General features: G+C 39.8%; 1 protein-coding gene across 2 annotated transcripts in view; it reads right to left on the bottom strand.

The window, feature by feature from the left end:
- The window catches only part of PALLD (palladin, cytoskeletal associated protein), a 549,209-nt gene that overhangs the window by 153,771 nt on the left and 370,359 nt on the right, over positions 1-25,079 (bottom strand). For both annotated transcript variants that reach the window (XM_077279477.1, XM_077279475.1), the window contains one exon: positions 23,572-23,911. In XM_077279477.1, coding sequence (XP_077135592.1) covers positions 23,572-23,911 — 340 coding nt within the window. The remainder of the gene's footprint in view (positions 1-23,571; positions 23,912-25,079) is intronic.

Genomic DNA, 25,079 nt, shown 5'->3' with positions numbered 1-25,079 from the left:
AGCAATGGGTTTGCAAAGTAAATACATCAGCCTCATCAGATTATAATAATGTATACAGTTCGTATTGGGGTATACACTCTGAACAAATTGGTCTGGACCTTACAACCAAGTACAACCCATGGACAAATTTGTCACCATTTTAAAAAAGGGGGATCTTCTAGCTGTGACTACCCCTTTTTGTAGTAAGACCACTGAACAGTGAGAGCTTCCCATAATGACATGGCTTATACTCTTTCAAAACACCATGCGACAAGTGCAATCTCTGACCTGGGATGATTCGTCACTCGGGCTAATGGGCCAGCCCTAAGCGGAATTCCTGCCGGGAATGTTCTCCTAATTACTGTTTCTAAAGGAAATCACTTCCACTGGTTACATTAAATATCTTCTGGAGCCAAGTGACAGGTGAGGAGGTTAATTCTAGCACATTCATTGTCTAAGAATGATCTCTATGTGGGCTAGGCAACATTAGGAGGATAGTGAGGGAACACCCTGGAATATTTGAGGGGCAGCATGCTATCAAAAACAGTTTTAATCAGGAAAATCAGTCAAACAATAGATCATAGAGAATCTGAAAGCCACACAGACTTTCTGAGAGAAGAGAATATCGAGCAGTCCTTTCCCTGTCCTTGTCTGCTGAACATGTGCTATAAGCAAAGAATTACCAAGGCAACTAAACACAGCACTTGCCAAATTGTTCCTGTACAAGCCTATAAAAGGGGAGTATTGAAGAATATTACATCCATTAAAGACCTGTAAGTACTGAGACAAGTACTGTGCCTGTCCCTGACGACAAACTACGTTTTCAAGTGTCCGAAGTCTTATATGACATTTCAGTGAGTATTTAGATGAGGATTTACTGACATACAGGGAGATATAGGCCACATGTCAGTCGAAAGATCACTAAGACTGGAACTTTTTGAACATCACAGCTAAAGGTCACAGATTAGTTTTCAGCATGCAAATGTCAGAAGTAGTCTTTTTTTTTCTATCAGCTAGGGCTTTGTATGTTTGAGGTTTAGACTAGTTATTATTCACACTCAAATCCAAAATAAGTCTGAAATTGCCATAACCAATGCAATAAAGACTAAAAAACACAATTTTCAATGATTCTAATATTATAATGTTTATTAATAATTAAACCATATATTAATTCATAATTTTAACAGTAATAGCCTCCAATGTGAAGAGGAGCGGATACATACACATAACATCACTTTTTTTAACCCCTATGTAAGCAAAATTCCAATATATATATATAAAACCCACTGCCTTTAACAGAGAAACATAAGTCTCCTCATGGATGGCAGCCTATCATTAGTATGCCCATGAATACTATTAGCTTTTATACGCAAAAAGTGCCTTTGTAACCATAAACCAGAGCTTGTGCTTGTATTACTGCCATCTAGCATGTATCTCCAACAATGCTCTTTATTTCATTAATATGTTACAAATGCAAACTGCAATTAAAGCAAGCGGGCAAAAGGGAGGTTTTTTCACTTACATGGGGTATGATGTCCGTGTCTCCGTTCCTGTACCGGACATCATACCCCATGTAAGTGAAAAAACCTCCCTTTTGCCCGCTTGCTTTAATTGCAGTTTGCATTTGTAACATATTAATGAAATAAAGAGCATTGTTGGAGATACATGCTAGATGGCAGTAATACAAGCACAAGCTCTGGTTTATGGTTACAAAGGCACTTTTTGCGTATAAAAGCTAATAGTATTCATGGGCATACTAATGATAGGCTGCCATCCATGAGGAGACTTATGTTTCTCTGTTAAAGGCAGTGGGTTTTATATATATATATATTGGAATTTTGCTTACATAGGGGTTAAAAAAAGTGATGTTATGTGTATGTATCCGCTCCTCTTCACATTGGAGGCTATTACTGTTAAAATTATGAATTAATATATGGTTTAATTATTAATAAACATTATAATATTAGAATCATTGAAAATTGTGTTTTTTAGTCTTTATTGCATTGGTTATGGCAATTTCAGACTTATTTTGGATTTGAGTGTAGTTTTAACACAATAAAACAATAGGGCCTTTTTCTTTAGGTGATTAAATTAGTTATTATTCACATTAGAGATTATGTTTTTCAGATGTAAGTGGGAAAGAAGGAACATAGCAGCCGAGTCAGATACACTGTGTGCAGAATTATTAGGCAACTGAGTATTTTTAATGCAGACTTTCCAACGCCAAGCTGTATAACCTTGAATCCTTATTGGATGAAGCAGATCAGCTGATGTGTATTTGTGTAATGAGGGAGGGTGAGGCCTAAGGATTTCAATACCCTTTATCATGGTGTGCTGTATTATTAGGCAGCTTGTTTGCTTGAGGCAAAAAGGGCCAAAATGATAACCGACAATGAACAGTAAAAAATTACAAGTCTTACAGAGGCATACAGCACACTTGAAATTGCTAAGATATTGAGACATGATCCCAGAACCATCATAATGTTTTTGGTAAATAGTCAACAAGGTCACAAAAATGTGTTGAGTAAAAAAGAAAGTTGTCCCATCAGAGAGGAAGGAGGACTAGAACTCCAGTGCCACCTATAGAAAGTAGCAATCCTAAAAGTCAATATCGACTCTCTAACGAGTCTTGTCACATGGCTTAGTATAAAAGCCTGTGTTTCGGAGTACTGACCCTCATTGGTGTGAGATCTGGTTTGGCTGGGTGAGAAACGCGTCTGGCTGGGTGAGAAACGCATCTGAACGCGATCCAAGAGGTAACATTTTTCCTTGCCAAGAGTGACATGTTAAGCTTGACATGCCAATGTGAGGAGACTTTTAAGTCACAATGCTCCTTTGTGAAATATGCAAATTGTCTGTTCAGAGGGTAAGAGGACTTGAACGTTTCAGGCTTGATAAGTCACTTTCCGGAAGGAGAAACGTTACCCCTTGGATCCTAGTCAAATGCCTCTCACCCAGCCAAACAAGATCTCACACTTTGCACTGACAAAGGGCGGTACTCCGAAACAAAGTGTCGCAAATGCAGATTTTGGTTTTGGCTTTTACCCAAGTAAAAAAAAAAAAAAAAGAAGTGTTGACTTTTAGGATTGCTATTTCCTATAGGTGGCACTAGAGTTCTAGTCCTCTTCTTCTCTGAAGAGACAACTTGCATAATTCCCAGAGGAGCATTGCAGCTTAAAAGTCTCCTCACCTTGGCATGTCAGGCTTGACATGTCACGCTCCGCAAGGAGAAACGTTACCCCTTGGATCCTGAGTAACAAAAGACACATTAACTGCCGAAAATATGAGAGGAATAAAACTTGAAGCAGCCATTAACCCATTATCCAACCCATGTTGGAATAGACAACAGATGGAAATTATTGGAAATTATCAAGACACACTCAATAAAGGAGTGGTTCTGCAGGTGGGGACCACAGACCACATCTCAGTACCAATGCTTTCTGGCTGATGTTGTGGTCACTTTGAATGTTGGTAGTGCTTTCAAACTCGTGATAGCATGAGACGGACTCTACAACCCACACAAGTGGCTCAGGTAATGCAGCTCATCCAGGATGGCACATCAATGCAAACTGTGGCAAGAAAATTTGCTGTGTCTGTCAGCGTAGTGTCCAGAGGCTGGAGACGCTACTAGGAGACAGGCCAGTACACCAGGAGACGTGGAGGGGGCCATATGGAGGGCAACAACCCAGCAGCAGGACCACTACCTCAGCCTTTGTGTAAGGAAGAACAGGAGGAGCACCGCCACAGCCCTGCAAAATGACCTCCAGCAGGCCACAAATGTGCCCATGCAGGACGCTTGGCATTTGCCACAGAACACCAGGATTGGCAAATTCACCACTGGTGCCCTGTGCTCTTCACAGATGAAAGCAGGTTCACACTGAGCACATGTGACAGATGTGAGAGTCTGGAGATGCCGTGTGCTCACCAGAGGTAGCCTGACTGCCATTAGGTACTGAGATGAGATCCTCAGACCCCTTGTGAGACCATATGCTGGTGTGGTTGGCAATGGGTTCCTCCAAATGCAGGACAATGTCAGACCTCATGTGGCTGGAGTGTGTCAGCAGTTTCTGCAAGATGAAGGCATTGAAGCTATGGACTGGCCTGCCCGTTCCCCTGACCTTAATCCGATTGAACACATCTGGGACATCATGTCTCGCACCATCCACCAACGTCACGTTGCATCACAGACTGTCCAGGAGTTGGTGGATGCTTTAGTCCAGATCTTGGAGGAGATCCCTCAAGAGACATCTGCTGCCTCATCAGGAGCATGCCCATTCATTGTAGGTAGGTCATACAGGCACGTGGAGGCCACACACACTACTGAGCATAATTTCCCTGTCTTGAGGCATTTCCACTGAAGTTGGATCAGCCTGTAACTTCATTTTCCACTTTGATTTTGAGCATCATTCCAACTCCAGACCTCCGTGGGATATTAGTTGTGATTTACGTTGATCATTTTTAGGTTTTATTGTTCTCAACACATTCCACTATGTAATGAATAAAGATTTACAACGGGAATATTTCATTCAGTGATATCAAGAATGTGGGATTTTAGTGTTCCCTTTATCTTTTTGAGCAGTGTATATTTTTTATTGTTGTATATTTTGACTTGTTTATTATTCTCACTTTAACCCATAAAAATATATGATTCGAGATGAGAAAATCTATGTTTTTCATTTAGTTGCATAATAATTCTGCACATAGATATTCTCTTAAGAAAGACAAAACCTCACTTTTAACTTTCTTAAATATTCAAGTTACGGGTTTAATAACTTTTTGGAATGATCGAGAACACTGATGTTGTTCAATAATAAAATTAATCATCAATAATACAAATGGCCGAATTGTACACAGAGTGTACTTTAAAAAATTTTCATACTCCGATAATGGATGGCCCTATGAAGAAACATATTGACATGTGATATGTGGGGGAAATCAACAGCAAATAATTTCATAGTTTTAAGATTGAAAGAAGAAACAATTAATCAGGTTCAACCTGTAACATAACATGTTGATCTAGAGGAAGATAAAAACTCAAGAGGCAGATGCTAATTGCTCTATATTAGGAGGAAAATCCCCTTACTCCACATACGACAATCAGACCAGTTCACTGAATCAATGTCCCTTTACAGAATCTACAACCCATAACCTGTAATATTATATTTTTCAACAAAGGCATCCAGGAACTCAGCATCCTCAGAGCCACTTCTACAGAACCATCACATGGGAGATGAATCATTATAAAATTTACCTTTGGAAGAAAAAATGCAAGTAGGGGCTCACGATCGAGTAACATGGCATAACATTATTATCACAATACGTATTGCGACCCAACGGGTAGTCGGTCAGCGGACAGTGCAATACACACAATGGGATGATATTGGGGAGAGGAAGGCCCTACGGATAGGGAAATGGGGGGTGGTCACCACCTGAGCTCCAACCTGAGCCTGTCCCTGCACTCCCCTAATGCACTAAACGGGTCCTTCCCCCCGCTGCCGTCACGAACCTAAGTCCCTCATTGGCTGCTTCAAATAAAACCAACTATCGATCGTTTCGACTGATGACCAAAAAATAATGTTCAGAATTTTTCAGGACACTGGTCTGACATGTTGGATTTTTATAGATGCATCATCAGCAGGAAAAATCTAATATTGAGCAATGTAATTTGTGATGTTTTTGAAGGTCATCAAAGTACGATCAACCAATGAACAGTTATTTATCAGCCCATCTACATCTATGGGGACCTTAGTTAGTCTTCATGCACAACTTATACTGTTTTGTTAGAATCAGAACTGTTTTTTTTTATGTAATCCAACTACTGTAGATCATCAACATGAGTTCTCCAGGGCCAGCGATGCTGTCCATAGAACGATGACTCCTTTTACAGTGATGAAATTATAATCATTCTGTGTGCAGGGAGTGTGCAGTTTGTCGACACAGTTTTTTGAACGCCGACCGATTGGCTTCTATGTAGCTTATTGGCGGTTGTTTCATGGCTGCCTTCGGCCAGTATAAATGCACCCTTACTCTCTGTACATCTAATATCTGATCTCCCACAGATCTTTAGTAACTCAGTATTGGAGGATAAAACAACACATAATTAGATAGCAATGCAATTGTAAAAAAAATATATTATTTTTCTGTTAGGAGTTATGATACCTTATACTATCGGAAGCAATGAGACAGACACGCCATAAACTAACCCTGTGTGGATTATGAAGCAGACACATGTTAGCAGAATAGAGGACAATAATGTTCTCTGCAGATTACCTACTGTAGTAACAGAACATTTCCATCTAACAGTAGAGACACTAAGTTAGTACCTTATACATTTCTGGTGCTCAAGGCTTCACAATGAGAGAATTATATACTGTACTAATGCAAAAAAAACACAAGACGGTTTCCCTTATGAATATTCCATTATGGTTGTGGAGAGCTAAATAAAAAACATAAAAGGTGAGGCTTCATCATTTCATCCCTGTACCACCGCCCTGACAGTAAATGAGGAAACGTACAATGAGAAATGTCGCAATACATAGATCTGCTGATCTGAATTCTATGTCTGTCCTGCCACCTTCAGGCAGCAGCACAGATATGTGGTGTACACCTCTATCAGAGACAAGCTGGTACTGTGCTGTGCCAGCCTGTGTTGGCATTAAATACAAGTTGCTACAAGTAATGTAGTATTTTCCAACCACTCGGGAAGCCGTTGACATTTCCCCACGGCCTCACAGGGTTATTAAAACAAATGTAATTACCAATATTAATTTTTAAAATTGATTCGTGCACTGTGCCAATATTGTGCCTCCTCCATAGGTATCCTAAATTATAAACCCATGACACTCTGCTTTTTTAGATTTTTCTGCAACACTTTTTCTTGCTATCAAAAATTCCAGTACCCAGATGGACCCGACCTGCTGTGGCGCTAGTGTCAAGTAACGGTAGATGGGTTACAGATCTCAGGGTTACTTCCTCTGAAGACTACTGTATTATTTTAATTAGTCCCTAGCACCATTTCCTACTCATACTGACATGGGGCCACGTGAATTCTGTCCTTGCATTCAGTATAGGTGACTTATAGCAGATAAAGCTTCAAAGGGGTCCTTAGGATAATGCAGCACTGTGGCATACACAGACAGAACAGGGCCCTAAGAGCAAGAACAGTATTTGGTCTCAGCCCAATAACGCATCATACTGCACTTCCTTTATGTTTTTGATGGAAGTTGCTTGCCGATTTAGAGGTAGAAGATGGCCCCCTAACTGCATGGGCCGCTATGCGGCTGCACAGACTGTACCAATGGTGTGTCAACTCTTAGCACCATGATATAAATGATCTCCCAACATTGAAAAGTATCCTTGAGCCTAAAGGCCATCTTACACCAGTGGTGGTATATTTACCTTGTTGTGGTTCTTCAGTGGCATCCACCAATGCAGTTAGTTTCTTGGGAGGGGACTAGCATAGATTTGGGTAATGCTGGTGTAGAGCAACAACATGCTAGACGGACTTTTTAAATTTGCCTCAGTGCAGGTTATAACGTTAATTTGGTTTCTGATTTTCTATACCTTGTTCGTGAACTTTATTCTTGTGGCTAGTATCTGTCCCAGACAATCCTTCTGGTTCACTGCTCTTACGCCAAACCATTGCTGGACCCTTGCTTCCGTGACTACCCTTCTGACCAAGATTTCCATGCCATACCAACTCTATTACATCTCCATGTAGAAACTTGATGGACTTGATTAGCACATGTTCCTGGTATACGTAAAGGGAATCTATCACCATGATTTCAAGCTCCAAACTATTTATATATACATTTAGTTCATTCAAAGACAAGTCCATCAATGCCATTACATGGGTGAAATATCTTTACTGAAAAATCAGCATTTGAATTGATATGCAAATGAGGCTGAAGAACTTTGCTTGAAGTTATAGCATAGTGGCTTCCAGTTAAGCAAGAGGAGGCATCACTGGGCGTGAACAGAGCTGGAGTGACAGAGGCTTCAGATCTACCATCGCCATTTGCTTATCAATTTGAATGATTATTTCTCAGCAACGGAGGAATGGACTGGCCAAGTAAATGTCTTGCTGAACTCGTCTGTGAAAGCGATACATGCATATATAAAGTAGTCTGGGATGTGAAATTCTGCTAACAGATTCCCTTTAATTAGCCTTTTTCCCATTGCAACCGATAGCGATTATAGGTATTATATTTGGGTCGGTTTCTACCGACCTCAGTGTTGCGATCGCCGTTATTAATGTTATAACGGTGGCCGCCAAAAAAAAGTCAGATTTTTCCATTTCATTTCTCTCTTCTCTGATGTGATTGCACATCAGAGGAGAGAGAAACAGGGTCCCCCGATCACCCCCTGATACCTCAGTTGTCCCTGGATCCTTCAGCATCCCCCACCCGTGAAGTCCCCTGGGTGGCCGGCTTCTTCTTCTGGGAGAAAATGGAGGGCGCAGTGCGCCCGCCGAGATCGGCGGCCTGCACCCGGCAACAATAGGAAATTTTTCTTATTGGTTCATTTTGATCGCTGTGATAGACCCTATCACAGTGATCAAAATAAAAAAATAGTAAATAAAACCCCATTTTATCACCCCCTTAGTTAGGGAAAAATAATGAAATAAAAAAATAAGTTTATTTCTATTTTTCCATTAGGGTTAGAGTTGTACGAAAGTGAGTTGGGCTAAAGTGAGTTGGACTAAAGTTAGGGTTATGACTAGCGTTAGGGTTAGGGGTGTGCTAGGGTTAGGTTTGTGGTTAGGGATATAGTTAGGGTTGGGATTATGGTTAGGGATGTGTTGGGGTTAGGTTTGTAGTTAGGGTCATGGTTACGGGTGTTTTGGGGTTAGGGTTGGAGTTAGAATTGGGGGGTTTCCACTGTTTAGGTACATCAGGAGGTCTCCAAACGTGACATGGCGCCACCATTGATTCCAGCCAATTTTGTGTTAAAAAAGTCAAACAGTGCTCCCTCCCTTCTGAGCCCTGCCATGCACCCAAACAGTGGCTTTTCCCCACATATGGGGTATCGGCGTACTCAGGAGAAATTGCACAACAAATTTTGTGGTCCATTTTCTTCAGATGCCCTTGTGAAAATAGAAAAAATGGTTCCAAAGTAATTTTTTTGTGAAAAAAGTAAAATGTTCATTTTTTCCTTCCACATTGCTTTGGTTCTCGTGAAGCACCTGAAGGGTTAATAAACTAATTGAATGTGGTTTTGCGCAGCTTGAGGGTGCAGTTTTTAGAATTGTGTCACTTTTGTGAATTTTCTGTTATATTGATCAACCAAACTCACTTCAAACGTGAGGTGGTCCCTAAAAAAATTGTTTTGTAAATTTTGTTAGAAAAATGAGAAATCGCTGGTCAAATTTAAACCCTTATAACTTCCTAAAAAAAATGTTGTTTCCAAAATTGGGCTGATGTAAAGTAGACATGTGGGATATGTTATTTAGTAAGTATTTTGTGTGACACCCCTCTCTGATTTAAGGGCATAAAAATTCAAAGTTTGAAAATTGCTAAATTTTCGCCATATTTCAGTTTTTTCATAAATAAACGCAAGTCATATCGAATAAATTTTTATCACTAACATGAAGTACAATAAATCATGAAAAATCAATCTCAGAATCAGTGGGATCCATTGAAGCATTCCAGAGTTATAACCAGATAAAGTGACCGTCGTCAGAATTGTAAAAGCTGGCCTGGTCGTTAAGTACAAAATGGGCTCTGTCACTAAGGGGTTAAAAAAGTAACATGCTTCAGTTTAAAAATAAATAAATAAAAAATATGCACCTCAGCTCAAAAAAATGCAATAAAAAGAAAACAGTGTGAATGTGATTTCTACACTGAATTATTTCTATGCAAAAAAAACACATAAAATGCAGCAAAAACACCAAGTGTTAACAAGCCCTTATACGATGATGTAAAAAAGGGGCCTGTTCAGAGAAGTATTTAGTATGATGGCGACCAGATATCTTCTTTAAATATGTTAAGTACTGTATGTCCTCATAGTTGATCTGAAAATTTGGTCAGTTAGATTTTTTAGAGTTTTCATCCAGCTCTGGTCTTGGATAAAATTAAAATGTCAAACTCTTAACATCTGGAGTTTAATTTGAGTTACTTTAATTTGTGTATTGTCTGCTGAACTATAAGACTAAACTGACGTGAAATCAGGCAGAGACTATACATAATCAAACCCACGTTGCTGCTATTGGCATGTGTATCACAAAGGACATTTGCTTCAAGATATTATTTTACTCTGAGAAGATTTGATTGATTCTGAAGGATTGATGCTAATTAAACAACAAAGCAAGATGGAAAACACATGCTGTGCAAAATGGTAACCAGATTGGAGTGGCAGGTACTGTAGAGCTATGTCTCCCCCATTATTTGTCGAATACTGTCTTATTATATACATCAATCCAGATACAAGTTTTGAACAAGACACCAATTTTCTAAGTAAATATATTTCTAAGGATGCTATTGACATGAAATTCTCACCAGATGTTGGTAACAACCCATCCAATCCACACAGGAAAAGAAATCAAACCATAGATGCAAAGAAATCAAACCATAGATGTCCACAAATTAAGTTAAGTTATTAAGGTGAAATGACACAGGGAAAACGTATTGAACACATGAAGAAAGAGGTGAAAAATGCCCTGGAAAGTTATGACACCAGATGAAATCAGTAATTAGAAAGCAAAGTTGGCTGATTACCAAGGTGCCCATCTCATGTTGGACAAAACCAATGAGGTGTCTGAAGACTTTCACAACCTTATTGCAAAATATACTGATGGCATTGGTTACAGAAGAATTTCTAAACTACTGAAGTTTCCAGTGAGCACTGTTAGGGCATTAATCTGGAAGTGGAAAGAACATCGCTTTACCATAAACCAGGTGCTCCTCACAAAGATTCCAGACAGAAGAGTGAAAAGAATTATGAGAAAAGTTGTCCAAGAGCCAAAGACCACCTGTGGAGAGCTACAGAAAGGCCTATAGCAAGACCATTATCCCAAACACAAGGCCAAGGAAACCCTCAATTGGTTTCACAGAAAGAAATAAAGCTTATAGAATGTCCCAGCCAATCTCCTGACCTGATTACAATAGAAAATTTATGGAAGGACCTAAAGTTCAGAGTCCATAGAAGGAGCCCACAGGACATTCAGGATTTGAGGAATGTTTGAGTAGAAGAATGGGCTAAAATCACATCTGAGCAATGCATGTGACTAGTTTCTCCATACAGGAGGTATCTTGAAGCAGTCATCGCCAAAAAAAGGCTTTTGTACAAAGTTTTAAATAAATTTCATTAAATGTGTTCAATACTTCAATTCAAAACTGGTGACGTGTTCAACACTTCACCCGCTGTATATTCTACTGCAGCATTTAAGGACTTGTGATGCTCAACGTGAATATACATGAGAATTGCACATACAGAAGTTTTTAAACCTGCACATATTTTTCAACATATTTGTGACGCAGTGACCGATGTCAAATGTGAGGGTCACTGTATGTTCCCCTCAGGATGCGCACGGAGGCATATTGAGGCCATAGGAATGCAATGTAGTCAGTCACAGGTGTAGCTATGATTGCAATGCAGAATAAAAGTAAGTGTTAGCCTTGGACAACATATTTGTCCAGGGCAGATTTAAGAAAACCTGCTGGGCTTTTATTTTTGAAACAGACTACAGGACGGTATTGGTGCAGTCCGTTTCCTTCCTGGCCCGGGTTGTCCATGTGGCCCATGGCCACAGATTCCAGTTAAAAATCCTGCAGTAAAGGGTTTGGGTGTGTCAGGTTCAGTGTCAGTGTCAGGTTGGTGTTTGCTAGAGTGTAGAGCAGAAGGCTCTGCAGAGCTCTACCTATGTGGTGCAACACAGGCAAGTGGAGCCAAATAGCCAAGGGAGCTGAGAGGCCTGGCACCAACAGTGTACACGGCGGTGCAGTCGCCCACGGTAAATAGTCTCGGAGGTGGACTGGCGTGTTTATTGGCTGCAATCTGGAGGATATGGTTCCCGGCTGCGATCCGGAGGATATCGTGTAGTGCTGTGAGTTGAACATTAAAGAGACATTTTGCTTTGAACTTTGATGGGTCACTGCCTCTGTGAAGGGACAAATTAAGAAAGATTCTCCATTTTGTGCTTTTTTACTCCATTTTATGCTTTTCGACTCCATTTTGCTGTTTTAAGATAAATTTTGTTAGTAGGCTAAAGTTTACAGCTGTTATGAGACCTTGATTGTTGCAATTTAGACAGGACATGAGACTGAGGGTGTATTGTTCTACGAGACTTTGACGCACAGACTGTTCCTGCATTCTTATAGGTTAAGAACTGTGAGCGTGTACTTATGCTGATTGGTTGAAGTATAATTTCTATGACTATGAAGAGTCATACACAATAAACGGGGGCCCAGAGATCTGCTTGATCCCCCCCAAACAGAGACACACGTCTCTGTGAGGTCATTTTCAGTTGCCGGCAACGCCCTGTAGATTAATTTGGAAATCACTGAGTTAACCATGAAGGATCACTTTAGATCCTCCCTTGACACCTCATCACTACACAGTGTGCATACCGCTGCACTACAATATCTAAATGGCAGAATGGAGCACTTTCTGCCTTGGGTTGAGAATATTGGGAAATAACTTAGGAAAATTGCTGTAAATGCTCTATATGGCATGTGTCTGCCATATGGCTGCTGTTACAAGGGTTATCTAGTTTTGCTAGATTTGAGAGCACCATATTGATAAGAAATAGGGTAGAGTCAGATGGCTGTATAAATCGGATCAAGATTGGAACGAAGTTCACAGATTGACCAGTGGCTTTCTCAACCCAAGAGTGACACTTTTATGTACTTCTATGCAGCTGTCATATTCAGGTTGGGAGACCAGATGGAAAGACCGTGCACTGTGTCCCGATTTCGGTCCAATTTAAACATCCTTCTCACTGCGCCAATGTATAGATAGAAGTACTGTCTCTTTTAATTTGATGTATATTATTGTAAACTTGTCCAGTAATTAAAGACTGAAATTGCAATTTATTGAATTGGTGCTACTATATATTTGAAATGATAGACAGAAAATATATATAAAATGTCAAATGGGGGTGCAAAGTCTCTTGGACATATACTCAAACTGTCCAGCACAGTTTAGTAATGAAAAGGAGATAGCAATCCAACATTACGCTTTTATTACAGAAACTTTCTTGGGGCAGGTTGTGTAATGGAAGCAAAATGTTGTCACATGGGCTAATAGAAAGTCCATATTTTAACAGTTTGTGAAGTGCCAGCTCCTTTTTCTTATGATAGACACAGAGTAGTGGCACTGAAAACATATATTTACACACAGGTGTAAAAAATATATTATTCTACTTTACAGAATCTTTTTAGAGTGTTGGCACTTTGTACTCCTGCTGTACGGTGCTACGTTTTTCATTATTTTTAGTTAGAAAAAATCAAGCCACAACCAGCAAACAAGTAGGGATGCAAAAGCCTCCCAGCCATACTCCAATCCTCCAATATACATACTGTAGAAGATGAAGGTAGCACATTCAAATGAGAAAAATATGCAAAATGTAATGGCCTATAGTGACGGGAAAATTTTGGTCCAGATGAGAAAAGGTCCTCAACCTGACCGAAACGATGCCGTCACTATGGGCCATTACATTTTGCATATTTTTCTAATTTAGATGTGCTGATTCCATTTTTTAAGTATAGATAGATAATTATACATTATATAGAAATCATCAGAAATGACTAAATAGAGTAAGAAATTCATTTGCTTGTGTTTGTTTAGCTCATTGTGCAAATTGAAATTCATTACAGATTATTAACACATGAATGAGATTACAGTAAGCAAGCCACTAAATGAAGATTGGTTTCAGATGGGGGGTTTAGCGCTAAATGGAAGCAGATCTCATTTATTCACCATCTATCTGTACCACTTTTTATTGCCTCTGTGATGTGGCAGAGCTTTGTGACATGTACAGGATTTTGTGACAAGCTTTTATCCATAAAGTTTTGCACAATTATCTGTTTTAGCTGCATACAAAGCCTAATGAAGGTTGGGAGGCCAAACCTTCCCTGCTAAGGTGTCCCTCTCCATTCCCCCAAAAGTTGTCATTGCTACAATAGAGCTGAGCAATCCATGCCACTTGTATCTCGGCGTACATCCACGGGATGACTGCTGGGCATGGCACGCCATACGCACCTCAACTGCTGCAGAACCCAACTATCACGGACCTAATTACCTATGATGGAGGTCTGAAAAAGGCCTAAATAGGTGTTTAATACATATGTGGTAACTCAAATATTAAACATTTAGGGCATATTATATGGATGTGCCATAAATGTAATTTGTTGGAATATCCTTTAACCCCTTAGTGACGGAGCCAAATTTTTTAAATCTGACCAGTGTCACTTTATGTGGTAATAACTCTGGAACGCTTCAACAAATCCCACTGATTTTGAGACTGTTTTTTTCACATTATACTTTATGATAATGGCAAATTTAGGTCAATATGTTTTGTGTTTATAAAAAAATATAAAAAATTTGACAAAAATGTAAAAAAAATTTGCAATTTTCAAACTTTGAATGATTATCCCTTTAATCCAGATAGTCATACCACAGAAAAGCATTAATAAATAACATTTCCCTCCTGTTTGCTTTACATCAGCACCATTTGTAAAATGTTATTTTGTTCGCATTTTTTTTCACAGAAATTTACAACATTTATTTTTTTAGGGACCTGTCCAGGTTTGAAGTGACTTTTGGGGGTCCTATATACTGATAAACCCCCAAAGGTGATACCATTTAAAAAACCGCACCCCCTGATATATTGAAAACTGCTATCAGGTAGTTTATTAACCATTCAGGTGATTTTCATGAAATAATGCAAAGTGACATGACAGGAATGAAAAATTTTATTTTTACCACCAAAATGTCACTAACTTCTGAACAGGTTACTACAGCCGGCAGACTCTTAGGCCGCTATTTGATCGTGAATTACCAAGGCAAACATCAGGACCACACGATCACGATCTCAGATGCTGCTGTCAGGCTAAGTGCACACGTCGCAGAATTGCCGTGGAAATTTCCGCGGCAATTCTGCAACTCCTGCCACGGGTAATTCGCATGCGGAACTGGCATGCATATTCCTGCTAAACACTCGTGTTTTGCAAGCGTAATTAGCTTGCAGAATGCTAGCGTTTTCCAAGCGATCTGTAGCATCGCTTGAAAAACTGATTGACAGGTTGGTCACACTTGTCAAACATAGTGTTTGACAAGTGTGACCAACTTTTTACTATTGATGCTGCTTATGCAGCATCAATAGTAAAATATAGAATGTTAAAAATAATTAAAAAAAAATAAAAAAATGGTTATTCCCACCTTCCGAAGGCAGCCGATCTCCTCAGCGGCTTCCGTTCCTATAGATGCTTTATGTGCATGGGAACGGAAGTGGCCACGTGCACCGCTGAGAGGCTGGAAGACTCCGGGGCCATCAGAAGGCGAGTATATCACTATTTTTTATTTTAATTCTTTTTTTTAACAATTATATGGTGCCCAGTCCGTGGAGGAGAGTCTCCTGTCCTCCACCCTGGGTGCCAACCACACATGATCTGCTTACTTCCCGCATGGTGGGTATAGCTCCATGCGGGAAGTAAGCAGATCAATGCATTCCTATGTGTGCAGAATCCCCGCGATTCTGCAAATTTAATGAACATGATGCGTTTTTTTCTGGAATGCGATTCCGCTCAGGAAAACAACGCAGCATGTGCACAAAAAAAGTGGATTGCATTCTATTAAATAGGATGCTTAATGTGAGCATTTTTTTCGCGGTTTTATAGCGTTTTTATAGTGAACAAACACGAAAAAATCTGCTACGTGTGCACACAGCCTCAATAGTGACTACACCCTAAGGGGTTAAACAGATATGGATGGTGCAAACACTGATCGAGACTAATGCAGCAAGTTGTCAGCTATAATGCACAGCCGACAGCTGCTGGATTGTCACCTGTATAGGGATGCCAGTCTCTTAGGCTTCTTTCAGACTTCCATCGGCAGTGTCCCGTCCTAATGCGTCAGGAAGACGTGCCGACGTGCCGACGGATGACGATAAAATAGTGATACAACGGAGGCAACGCATCCAGTGTTATGACGGATGCGTCGGCTGAGGTTTTCCGGTGTAGATATGGGACTTGGTATTCCGGGGATGAGACAGAGAGAGAGAGAGAGAAAATATTTTCCCTGCCTTGAAAATCCTTCCTGGCATGCTCAGAGGGAAAAAACGTGTTATGTCGCTGGATTCCTGTGTGTGACGTCAGCGACGGATCCTGCGTCCATAGGCTTCCATTGTAGCCAGTGACGGACAGCGCAGGACTCGTCGCTGACCGATTTTCCGACGTGCAGAAGAAACGTTCCTCTGAACGTTTTCTCGCCATGACGGACCGCTATTTTCCGACGGATCCAGTGCGCGACGGATGAAACGGATGACAATCCGTCACAATCCGTCGCTAATACAAGTCTATGGGAAAAAACAGGATCCTGCAGAAAAATTTGCAGGATCCTGTTTTTTCAAAACTTAACGGATTTCGACGTGAGACAAAAGACGGAAGTGTGAAAGAGGCCTTATATCCTAGGTCAGTAAAAAGATGTATTGGCGGTCAATAAAAGGTTAAAAGATCTTTATAAGCTTTGGTTTATTTCATACAATACATTGTCCCAACTGCTGCAGAACCTCTACAAACCCTTGCACTGTTTTACATCTGTTGGCGGCTTCATGCCAGTTGGAGATTGACATGAGAATGTTCTTTCTGCGCCTCAAAAAAAGGTTATTTTTGTGAATTGTGACCATGTATGTTGAGCGTATTGAAGATTAAAAAGCCTGTTTGGAGGCTGAAATAACAAATGGTTCGACCATATACAGGCAGCATACATCTCTAGCCTCCTGCAAATAATAAGTGATCGCTACATCGTGTAAACTTGTCAAGTATCGGATGCCATGTGTGGTGCCGCGGAGTTTGTGATTTGCATGGTGTATGACCATGGTGCCATATATTCAGTAGAAATCTTTAACTTCATGTTTTCAACCTCATCAATCTACAAACTAAATATTTATAGTCAATTGATTTATATAAGTGAGGACAAAACACATTCTTCTCATTTTACAACTTCATTCCAATCTGCAATATACACAGGTCCATTATTACTATCACAAGTCTTCTCCGATTCAAATTACTTCATTCTGCAGAGTTTCTTCCAGAAACAGAAATGTAATTCATGGAAACACAAATGATAACTGTTACAAGCTGCAGATTGCAGCAAGCGGAATGTTATTTTCTGTTTATTTGGTAGTTATGTCAATCATATAAACTAGAGGAAATCATGTACGCACGTACACCGTGGCCATAGCAGGACCCTTCCAGTCAATCATCGCACATTAGGCTCGGGCGGCCTAACACCAATACACACAAACTACAGTCAGGCGACAACTAAAATTAGATGAGGAAACTGCTGCACAAGATTTGTCACTTTACAATCTTTGGAATAGAATAGAGTTAAGGAAAAACAATACTCATGGAAATTGTGCAACTTTTCCCCATTCATTTCTATTGGAGTATAAAATGAATTGCTACATACAGTAGAACAACAGTTTTCTCCCACTCACTGTTATATCAGAAAACTTTCCTTTGTAGTCTACAGTAGCTATAAAAAAACCCTTGAGGGTCCAGCAATGGGTCCAGTTCACCACCACTGTCTGGTTGTAATTGCTTGTCTGTAGCGATGGCATCATATCTACAGCACTGCAGCCAATTAGTGGCTCAGCCTGTGTAGATGGCACAAGACACTGAGCTCATTGATTGGTTGTAGCACTGTCGACATAACTTCAGTTCTGTAAACAAACAGCAGATACCAGCGATGAAGAACTGGTGCAGTGTGTTATTTTTTATACGTACCGCAAGCTATGAAGGAGAGTTTTCTGAAAGGGAGCTCCTTTAAGAGTAACAGAGGAGCAACTGTTGCATCAGTTGCATTAGAGAAGCAACGTCTGAGCACGTTGATGCTTCATTAAAGCCATCTTTCTTCTCTGGCTAAACATCAGCTGAGACAGAGAAGAGGGCTGGCTTACCTATTAAAATGAGAGGTCAGAAAGCCTTCTACACAGGCTGGTGGACATAAAAAAATGTTGCCCTGTGTTTTAAACAGCCTGGAATAGGACCTGGTGGGACTCTGGATCGAACCTTGTAGCTGAAGATCATGAACGCAGCATACTCCAGACATGAAGAATACTGGTAAACAATGTAACGTACAATTTTCCAACCACTTATCTACAATTTATCTTACTGGCCAACACTTTTAGGTTAGGATCATTTCTTGTATAGTGCTCTGTGCCAAGCACTACATAAAGTGTGTGTTGGAATCTCCAAAAAACTGTTTACCGACCAGAACTCAGACATGAGCCCTGATGGAGGGAGAATTTGCCTCCATGGGTTATGATAAACGAAAAACGGTGTTACCTGTGTGAGACATATAGATCCGGAGAGGAGACCGTTAGTCATTACAAATCTCACACTGGTAACGGCCTCTTTAATTTACAATAATCTCTGGAGGCAGATTCTCATGCAGATCAGTGTCGGACCCATAGGTCTTAACAGCTCAACTGCATATAAGAAAAACGTGGATTTCTCTGGAATAAGACAAGGTATCATTTTATTCTGCTTCCTATGACCTGCATGCTCATATAGACAATTTAGAAGGATTGATCTTACTGACAGATTCCCTTTAATGAGCTACGAGTCAGTCTTTTGATTAGTAATGAAGGTTGTTTGAAACCGTTGTGCTCTGGCTTTGTGCTCTAAAAATTACTTTTACGCTAAACGAACTAAGAACAAACCCTGATCTGAAGGTACAGATTGTTCTAGGCAGATGCAGTGCTGGAGTCCAGGGTTCAAATCCCACCAAGGACAAAATCTGCAAGGAGTTTGTATGTTCTCCTCGTGTTTGTGTGGGGAGAACATACAACATGTTACACACATACTCCGTGTGCTCCGGTTAGCTCCCACACTCCAAAGACGTACTGATAGGGAATTTAGATTGTGAGCCCCAATGGGGACAGTGATGTTAGTGTAAAGCACCATGGGATTAATGCTGCTGTATAAATGAGTAAAATAAATAAAATGTCTGAATTGTGTTTAACGACAGCAGTTACAGTCTGACTCTCAATGTTGTGTATTCACAACACAATAAGGTTAGCATAACCTTTAATTTAAAAAAAATAATAATTTAACTGGATAAGACCCTATTGCGCTCTTCTCTCTTCCTTCAGATATTACTTCAGGTTACTTTTTATCTTTTACAAGAGTAAAATGACAGGCAGCACCAGCACAATAGGTGATGATCACTGCTTCCATTCTCCCCATCCACTCACACTGACATTTGCACTAATCAGTAAATCCTTCTATGTAAGTCAATAGGGTCTGAGTGCGTATGTCCATGTGGCTGCTGAAAGGACTAGGAACTGAGTCTAATGTCAAGTGTGAGCATTTACTAAAAAAACAAACCTAAAATCCTGATGCCATATTCCGTTAGTATTCCTACAAAGACCTCTGCCCTCAATCTTTTTATAGTAAGTGAATAAGTAGCACTGGCCCAGCAGCGGATCCATAAACACCCATCAGGTCAGGTAATACTTCAGTGGTATGAGGAGCATGGACAACAGTTCCTTAAGAGTAAGCACATTCTTCTTTAAAAACATCAGAATTTGTATTCTTGTATAATTAGCCAAGTCTGGGATGATGTATCCTGAGCCGTCAAGTTTGTCCGTTTTATTGGCAGCTATTTTGGCTTGAGGTTTAGCAATGTGGTTAGAAATAAGACCTGGACTGATCCTTCTATGGTCTCCTCATGTACAATGTGATTTATATCACAGCCTGAGTAATGTCTGTGTTTCAAACAGAACAACGCAACCACAAAGATTGTTCCACATAATACAAATATTCACCCCGAGAAGTGTAATAAACATATAAAAACAATGTATAAAAGGCAAGTGAACTGTACTATAGATGGACGCTGAAGAACACAATATTGTGTAACTGCAGGAAAGGCTAGCAGTACAAGTTGTCTACAGGTACAAGGTGGCAACTTCAGGGCAGTCAACAGTCTGGACATTCCTGGACAATGAATATTAGGGCCCCTGTTTCCACTCGGAGTAAATCAATAATTGATGTTTCTGTGATTTTTTAGGAAACTGAAGAAGCTTGTGCATTTTATTGTGACTGAAATTATTATTATTTTATAGCAAATGCTACTTAGAGCATCATATCAGTACTCAGAGCTGTAGAAGTGTATTACTGATAATCTTTAGAATTTATTATTGTTTTCTAGAGTGTACAGAAAAAAAAATGTTGGCTGTATATGGTTTTGGGTAAATTATCCACAAAAGGGACCAGCATAATGCCAGATAAATTAGCATTTAGTAATATTGGACATTTTTATATCCCAAAAATGTTGAAGATCGCAAATGTTCTTGTAGGTTTTTCAGGCACATCACTTGATTTATACTTGTCCCCAGTCCTGATTAAAAGAATTCTGTCATTTACCCCATATGGACCATCAGATGCAATATTCGTCTATAGCCGATTTATTTTTTGTGATTATTCTACAACTTTATACACAGTTGTTTTAAGGGAACCTGTTACCCTTGTGTAAATGAGAAGGGTGAAGCGCTCCATACACGGGAGATAGCTGTTGTCCGAATTACTGTTTGACCAACATCTATCTCACTCAAGCCCTTCATACACAGGAATGTGTCAGCTCAGCCGGACCTCTCGTGTTTTCTATGAGTACACCACTACCACTATGGAGAACAAAAGGATTGTCTATCGGAAATCCAATCTGTCAGGATATTATCATACATAATAGACGTCAGCCAATCCTGCGGATAGCAGAGGTGCTGGATGATGTTCAGCTGATGTGTAAGGGTACCTTATGGTGCAGAGAGAAAGTGACGTTATATCCATGCTGAACAGTCACAGTTGAAATCACACTCCCTGTTCCTTGATTGACATCTCCCTCTGTGTGTGAATGAGGTGAGCTGGACCGTTAAACAGCAGACTGGCGCTGATTACAGCCATGACTGCTCAGTACTGCTGCTCCACTCAGATGACTTTAGAGCTACTTAAAACATCGATTTACACAATTAATAGCTTGAAAACGTTTTTTTACACCTAATATCATCATGGCATTTGTTAAATAGAGCAAATTCCCATGATAGATTCCTTTTACTAACTAGGATTTGATGGCTCAATACAATACATGTAGGCACAATAATATACAATTATAAAATAAAGCCGCTTACAATAATAAAATCATTCATTTGGATTAACCAACATTTTTCAAATTTCTGTCATTAATATTCAATTTACGGGTTCTATTTTGATGAGAACTAGAATTTGTTTGTTCAAAAAATTAAAAACTGTAGCTAGCTTACCCAGTCTTTCGTCTTAAGGAGATCCGCTCACTGCCTGGAAGCCGTACGGAGTTGAAATGGGAGAGGCACACCCAGGAAGCAATAGCCACAGGAAACAACAAATAATTCCAGCGGATCTGTCCTTCTTGGCCATTTTAAATCCATTTTATTATTTCATCTTAAAAATAATTCATTTTGCAGAAATCCTTGATGTACACAGAGGGATCAAAGAAAGGGCACACTGCTGCTTTATGCGTGCAGAAAACGCGTTTTGACCTTCTTAGGCTACGTTCACATTAGCGGCGGGCGCCGCAGCGGCGGGCGCCGCAGCGGCGCCGCATGCGTCGTGCGCCCCTATATTTAACATGGGGGCGCATGGACATGCGTCGCACTTGCGTTTTGCGCCGCATGCGTCGCTGCGGCGCCCGCGTCCGGGCGCAGAGGACGCAGCAAGTTGCATTTTTGCTGCGTCCAAAATCAATTATAAAAAGGACGCATGCGGCGCAAAACGCAGCGTTGTGCATGCGTTTTGCTGCGTTTTTGTTTGCGTTGTGCGCTGCGGCGCCGACGCTGCGGCGCACAACGCAAATGTGAACGTAGCCTTAGGTCTTCTTCTAGGTCTCCTAGAAGAGACCTAAAAGATCTAAGAAGGTCGAAACGAGTTGTCTGCACGCATAAAGCAGCAGTGTGCCCTTTCTTTGATCCCTCTGTGTACATCAAGGATTTCTGCAAAATGAATTATTTTTAAGATGAAATAATAAAATGGATTTTAATTGCCAAGTAGGACAGATCCGCTGGAATTATTTGTTGTTTCCTGTGAGAATTCATTTGTTGGGTTTGTTAATGCTAATTTGGGCTCAAGGTTCATAAACTTGGAAACTATCATGTCTAATCCAACTCTGCTAATGTCGATAGCAATACATTACTAGTATAACATTGTACCTGGTTACACACTAAGTCATTATTGGTGTCTCTCACAGTGACCACCTCACCCAATAGTAGTACAATGGTGGTTCCTCCAGTTTTAACAGCTTAGGACATAAGCAGCGTCTACTCCCAATGACGCATGTTTATGATTGGTGTTTCTTCTTATCCATAGCATATTTCAGGTAATGTGAAGATTACATACTGGAGCTGTATTAAAATCCACTTACCAAAGCTTGTAATAACTATTTTCAAACACCCATATAGTTTAAAAGTAAAGGTGGTCTGCATATTAATATGATGTTGTAAAACGTTGCTGCATAGTAGGAAGCTGCACAATCTTGACTCCCCATATAGAAGGCAGAGATGGTTGATTGCCATCTCTGCCTTACCGATTGCTGTATGCTAAATAAGCACTGTCTACAGATCAGGAAGCACTTCCTCCTCTATACCAGCAATCATGTTTGTTGGGTGCTGGAATGTAACACGAGCTGCTGGATCCTAACAGACCTGGATCAGTTCTATCATTCAGGCAGGAAGCAGAGTTTCCCCTGTAACTGGAGACAGGCCCAGTTACAGAGGAAATAAGGTATAAAATAGATGTCATTTTAGTGTTGTAATGGACACGAAAAAGATATTTTCTGACATTATGAAAGCATAATGTGTGAAATAAATGAAGAAATAAAAAAAAAACAGGAAAAAATAGAAAGCCATAGCAAGTTTGAATCACTGCTTCTAACACTGTCGCTGTAAAAAAAAGCACCTCATGTGTCCAATATATAAAATAATTGTTAGGGAAAGGGAAATCCTATTAAAAAATATTTTTGTGGTCCTCTCAGCTATAAAAAAAAGAATACAATACAATACAAAAAATGGGAAAGACAGGCATGTATATCTTTCTTTTCATTAAATAGTTCCAAATATCAGCATTAAAAAAAGAATATCATAACAAAAAATTAGGCCCCATGTTTCACAAAGAAAAGAGGCAGAAATTATTTGAATATCCAATGGAAGAAACATTTTGGAGCGCTTAAAATCCTGTGTGTGTACGAAAAACTTGAAAATCTGCCTGTTCTTGAAAAAGGAAAAATGGGAAGATCTTGAATCCATTAATTAAGCAATACAAAAAAAATCTGCTAACTACTACAACACGATAACAAATCTAATGCATCATGGTTCATCAATGACGGGAAATACATGGTAGTACTCACAGTTTAGGCTTGGAAGGCACAGGTGGTGGTTCTTTGGTCGGGGAAGTCAATGCAGTAGGCGATATGGCTGTATAGTACTTGCTCTCTTGATTCCCATTTACACCATTATTACTGTGAACGCCGTTACTTTTCCGCTCCAGGGTATTAAGTTGCAGATGACTTCTTTCCACATTAGGCTTGGAGTCTGGATGACTGGGCTGAAAACACTCCAATGTTTTCTTTGATGACATTTCAAGGCCACTACTTTTAGCTGTTGTTGGAGAAGAGAATGGATGTTTCTGGAAATCATAACCACTAATCTCTCCACTTGACACATCACTTCTGGTCCGCTCATTATTTGCTATGAACAAGAGAAAAAAAGTTTATAAAGTAAAAAAAAAAATGATTCACCTTGAAATAACATGGAAGTACTCCAGAACGACTGCTAGTGTTCCAGTAATAAAACAATATCAAATGTATATTCAGAAAAAGGAAATCTCTGGTGTAAGCTGTCCATTTATCATTGGAAAGGCTGGTAAATCTTCAGGCTGGTTATTTTAGGCCTTTCATTCTTTAAGATATAATCATATAGTTCCAGATGCAACTTTGTGGTATTACGGCATTGATCACACTGTCATTTGGAACTAGCAAGATTACCAACACTAATGGTTCCCGTGGTAGCCCATCTTCTTTGGTGGTAGCCAAGTCTTCTCTCAGCCACAGAATAAAATACTCTAAAGGGCCTTTCCAAAGCTAATAGCAAACTACAACTTGATCTGAAGTCTAATTCAGCCAGTATTTACTCATCAACTTCCTAAATTAATGTTACATGAATTAAGCCCTACACAACACAAAAGATGGACATCCTGTACAGGCACATTGGAATAGATTACAGAACTCACATTGCAGAGTGGACTTCACGAATACTTAGTATCTATCAATCATTCATGTCCCATTGTAGCAATGATTGTTGTAAAAAAGTGATCATAAAGGTTAGATCCCAAAAATAGGACCAATTGAACAATTTCTGGACTATTGTATTTGCTACAATGATCTGTCCCAAGCTAAAAAAATGGTGCTGTTAATTTGGATTTCTTCCTTATTCTAAATTTCATATGATATTTAGGTCCGGATTCATCAAAGTGTTTACTTCAGAAATTTGTGGGAAAACACTTGAAAATTCCACACATTGACTTTAGCAAAAATAGCAAACATATTTGTCGTAAAATGACGCACCGATATATATCTGGCAATATACAGTGCCTTGCAAATGTATTCGGCCCCCGGAAACTTTTCAACCTTTTCCCACATATCATGCTTCAAACATAAAGATACCAAATGTAATTTTTTGGTGAAGAATCAACAACAAGTGGAAAGCAATTGTGAAGTTGAACGAAATTTATTGGTTATTTTAAATTTTTGTGGAAATTCCATAACTGAAAAGTGGGGCGTGCAATATTATTCGGCCCCTTTAACTTAATACTTTGTTGCGCCACCTTTTGTTGCGATTACAGCTGCAAGTAGCTTGG

Source organism: Ranitomeya variabilis, chromosome 1 (assembly GCF_051348905.1).
Source record: "Ranitomeya variabilis isolate aRanVar5 chromosome 1, aRanVar5.hap1, whole genome shotgun sequence".
Taxonomy (NCBI): Eukaryota; Metazoa; Chordata; class Amphibia; order Anura; family Dendrobatidae; genus Ranitomeya; species Ranitomeya variabilis.
This window is presented reverse-complemented; position numbering and strand designations above follow the sequence as displayed.